Here is a 4,610-nt window from a genome sequence, read left to right as displayed (position 1 = left end):
TGTAAATGGATGATTAAACTTATTAAGGATCATGTCATCACTACCTCATGCAACTTCAAAGCTTAAACAAAATATATATTTTCTTATTTATCTCTAAGTTAAAACTTTTTTTAGTTTTAGATAGAGTGGGGAAGGGTTTGACCATCAGTCAAGTTTGTATTGATGTCTGTATTTCCATTGATGATATTCTAGCCTCTACTTGTACTGGTGACCATTATCACCATGACGGAAAATGGTGGTAAAATCCAAAATTTTACAGCTGTCCGCAGAGAAGAAGGTGAGGGGAAATCTTCCAATAGGGACACCTGTTGTGGCGATAGCTGTTTAAGAGAAGAATTCCTCTCAGTTTGGGAGATTTCTTCTAACTTCCTGTTGCATATATAGGACAGAAAGTGAAGGAAGATCTCCCCAATGGGGCACAGGTAGTGAATAAAAATAAAGTGGCAGGGGTTTTAACCCTTTCCTTCCTTATCTAAAACTGAAAAAATGGCTATACGTACATGTAAAATAGCAATGGAGGCTCGTGAATATCAAATATTAATTAATGACAAGAACAAATTGCAAGGTTATTAAAAATGTTGGGGATCAGTTTCTGGTGAACTTTTTATACAGATAAGAATGCTTTTTTTCATCTGGCAGAAATGGGTCAGTTTTGGGTTAGTTTTCAGCTTAGAAATTGTACTATGCTTAAGACATAGCCATACTACTATCCAGCCAAATCTCCAGGGTGGGTGGTATACTCATCCCCCATTGAAAGTCTAATACAAAGTTATCAGAAAGTATCAATTGAATGAAAAAAAGTAACACAGTAATGTAAATTTCAAATTCCTACTCATCACAGTTGAAAATCAGACGTAGAAAGGAATCAGCTTAAGATTTACATTGATGGTCTGTACAGGTAAATGATACAGAATCTATCACTGTGTGAATTTGGTGGTTACAAACTGACATTTGGATCAGGAACTAAAGTGACTGTGCAACCAAGTAAGTTTTAAAAACTAATATTGGACTAAAGCTATTGTAGCTATGTTTAAAATTCTATGTCCACCAAAATAATATACTGGCTGCAAAATGACAGTACATGAGTATTATGCAGAAACCAATAGATAGTTAACTAAAGCTATTAAAAGAAAATGTCAAGCATGAAGCATCCAACATGGATATGCAGCTTATACTTATGTAGACACTCTGAGAAGAACAGCTAACTCATATCATTACAGAGGGAAGTCATTCAAGAATGGCATTAAGGCACTTTAAAAGTTATTTTCTTATATATAAACTAGTTCACACAAAATGAGTTATCTATAAGAACTAGCATCACGACTTTTAGAGATAACAGATCAGAAAGATGTCTTTCATGTAATTATATTCATAAAATGGTATTTATTGACATAACATACATGTATAACATGGCTGGTCATAGGTTATTAACTGAATACATTTATAAATCCCATTATAAGATCTGATCATTGGAATCCTTATCTCATGATTATTGAATCATATTGAAGAACAATACAGAGATCAAATAACAACTTCCCAGACAGATTAAAGTGGTCATTTTGAACTCATGACCTAACATCCTGAAAGGATATCAGATATTAATCAGACTAGAGAAAAGTTCATACACAGGCTGATTATGAGCAGATTAGATCTATAAAAAAAATCCAACCTGCAGGTAATTGCCCCATTCAAAGGTAGGTTAATATCCTATATGGGTTTATTGTCATGAGTTGTTTCACTGTGATAATACATATGGGTCAAAGATGACATTTGGATCAGGAACCAAACTCCTGGTTAAGCCCAGTAAGTAATGAGCACAAAATAGTGTTTTACAGAAATATTTCAAAAGAAAAAAAGTTACATTGTTTAGGGAAAATGTCAGAAAAAGAAATAGTTGAAAATCTAGTCTTCAATTAATTTTTATTTTAATTTGTTTAGAACTAATTCACACTACACCTAGTGAAACGTATGTGAAAGTAGCTAAGGACCTGCATTATAAACCAACCTGTGGATACCGGTTTAGGTCATAAGTATTTCATAAATTATATATTGTATGGAATTTGTTTGATGCTTGGTTTTGATCTCTTCTTGACCAGTTTCCTTTGCTGTACCTGTATCAAAAACCTGTTCATTTAGATTTTTAGATAATATTGCAAAACCTTAAATCGGTCATCATACTAGCATATGTTTTAAACCTTCTACCTTTTACATAATAAATCTAGAGCTTGGCAAGCATGGAACCAGCTAATTTTCAAAACTGGAACATGACTTTTGATAAGGAAATCTGAAAAAAAAATTATGTTATCTATAAATGATTATTAGATGAAATTATAATTATTGATCTATCACTGCAATGATTACATAAGGGTAAGTTGGGAAAGTTTTAATGGGAGTGGTAGCTTAACAACACAGTGATTTCATATACATAATTTAATATACATTGCTAGTTAAACTGTTATTCAACAATTTGACAAGAACCATAATGTAACCATAATTTGATGAGACTGCTTGAACTGTGCTTTAGATAAGGCTTGTGAATTACCATTCAATTAAAATGTTTAATCTGGTTAGACAGTAATGACCAGTGGGGAAAGCTAACTATGGGAAGAAATATTTCTCCTGCCCTGCTATCAAGTTTGACAATCTGGGAGTGTGTCAAAATAGAGTTATTGCTCCCCTTACCAGGAGGTACCAAGTATGGAAATTGTGGCACATTATCCAGATGAGATGATACTGCTTGAGCTCAGGATTAGGGTTAGGAAATTCCTTGGAATGACCAGAAATATATTGACCCTCAACCCAGACTAGGAGAAATCAGGCCTAATGAGTTTACTTTCCCCACATCTTCCAATAGAACAAGCAGTTTAGAAATAGATAGATGGATGGAGGAGGGGATGGATGGAATGATGCATGGATTGATGGATAGATGGAAGTGGAATATCACTGCAATGTTAATGAGACAGAACAATTATTCTGTTAGACATGTATGCCCACAATATATTAGTTTTTTGTGACATTAGCACAAACTAAAATACAGTACTGCTCAATTCCATCACAATACTAAGTTGGGCATTTTGAAGAAAACCTTTGGAAAAAACAACTAATTTGATGCACAATCATTTGCAAAAGCAAATTAATATTCTTTTAACAAATAGGTCTTTGACTAATGGTTAGTGGATGGCAGTTCCTGCTACACCATCTATCACTGTGTTAATGTTAATGATAAACTAATATTTGGAAAGGGCACTAAACTAATAGTAAAGCCAGGTAAGTTTCCATCTTAACTGATACTGATTCTTTCTAATAGTGAAAATATGATTATAAAAAAGTTGTAGATATATGTTCGATTAAAATGATTTTATCCTGTTTCTAAATGCTTACAATGTTTTCAATATTGATAATAAATAAATGTGTGACAATCAATAATCAAGAAGCATGTGTATTAAAATAATAAATGTCAAAAGCCAAGTAGCCAATGCCCCAGATAATGTTCATATATGATTTCAATGAAAACCAGTTGTTTCCTTAAATGTTCCAGCGGGCTTCTAGGTTAGACTGACCTGCTAAAAAATCCTAAAATATTTTTTTCACCTCTGCATCTGCGAAGAACATATCAAATGCATTCAATAGAGGTTAACATAATATTGTATTAGTGTTTAACACTGTGTATGATAGTGCAGGATATGGAAAAATGATATTTGGCTTAGGAACAAAGCTGACGATTAATCCAGGTATTTAAACATCACAATAGCTCTCTCACTGTACTAACTCTAGCTCTGTACTAAATGAATTAATACCTATAAAACACGCTTTCAAAAACTTGTTTATTTAGATTTTTAGATAATATTGCAAAACCTTAAATCAGTCATCATACTAGCATATGTTTAAAACCTTCTACCTTTTACATCATAAATTAGCATCAACAGACTAACCCTGATCAGTAACCTGGTTTTAGTCCTACTGGAAATTACCTATTTTTGCAGAGGTATTTAGAGCTTGGTGAACGTGGAGCCAGCTAATGATTGGAACTGGAACATTATTATTAATAATAAGGACATTTGGGAAAAATATGTTATCTGTAATAGATTATAAGATGAAAATATAATTATTGATCTATCACTGTAATGATTACCTAAGGGTAGGTTGGGAAAGCTTCAATGGGAATGGTAGCTTAACAAAACAGTGATTTAATATATACATTGCTAGTTAAACTGTTATTCAACAATTTAGCATGCACCATATTATAAGTACCTATTTGCCTACATAAGTGGTCTAGATTTAGAAATGTTAAATGTGATGAGACTGATTTAACTAGGCTTATATGAGACTTCTGATTTACCAGTCAATTTAGATTTTTAACCTGGTTAGGCAGTAATGACCAGTGGGGAAAGCTAACTATTGGAAGAAATGTTTCTCCAGCCCTGCTACAAGTTTGACAATCTGGGAGTGTGCCAAAATAGAGTTAACGCTCCCCTTACCAAGAGATACCAAGTATGGTAATTTTGCCACATTATCCAGATGAGATGATACTGCTTGAGCTTGACAAAGCAAATCAAGCTGCGAGTAAACTCTATGACAAGTCCACAGAAAAGTGTGTGTGTTGGGGGGGG

General features: G+C 33.3%; 1 gene segment (V, D, J or C); it reads left to right on the top strand.

The window, feature by feature from the left end:
* The first annotated feature begins 222 nt into the window (after positions 1 to 222).
* LOC108788422 overlaps positions 223 to 4,610 on the top strand; it is a 13,421-nt gene continuing 9,033 nt past the window's right edge. Inside the window, 1 exon segment of the C gene segment in view lies at positions 223 to 277. Within this exon segment, the coding sequence occupies positions 223 to 277 (55 nt within the window).

The sequence above is a fragment of the Nanorana parkeri genome, unplaced genomic scaffold (genome assembly GCF_000935625.1).
Source record: "Nanorana parkeri isolate BGI_ZX_2015 unplaced genomic scaffold, ASM93562v1 scaffold325, whole genome shotgun sequence".
NCBI lineage: Eukaryota > Metazoa > Chordata > Amphibia > Anura > Dicroglossidae > Nanorana > Nanorana parkeri.
This window is presented reverse-complemented; position numbering and strand designations above follow the sequence as displayed.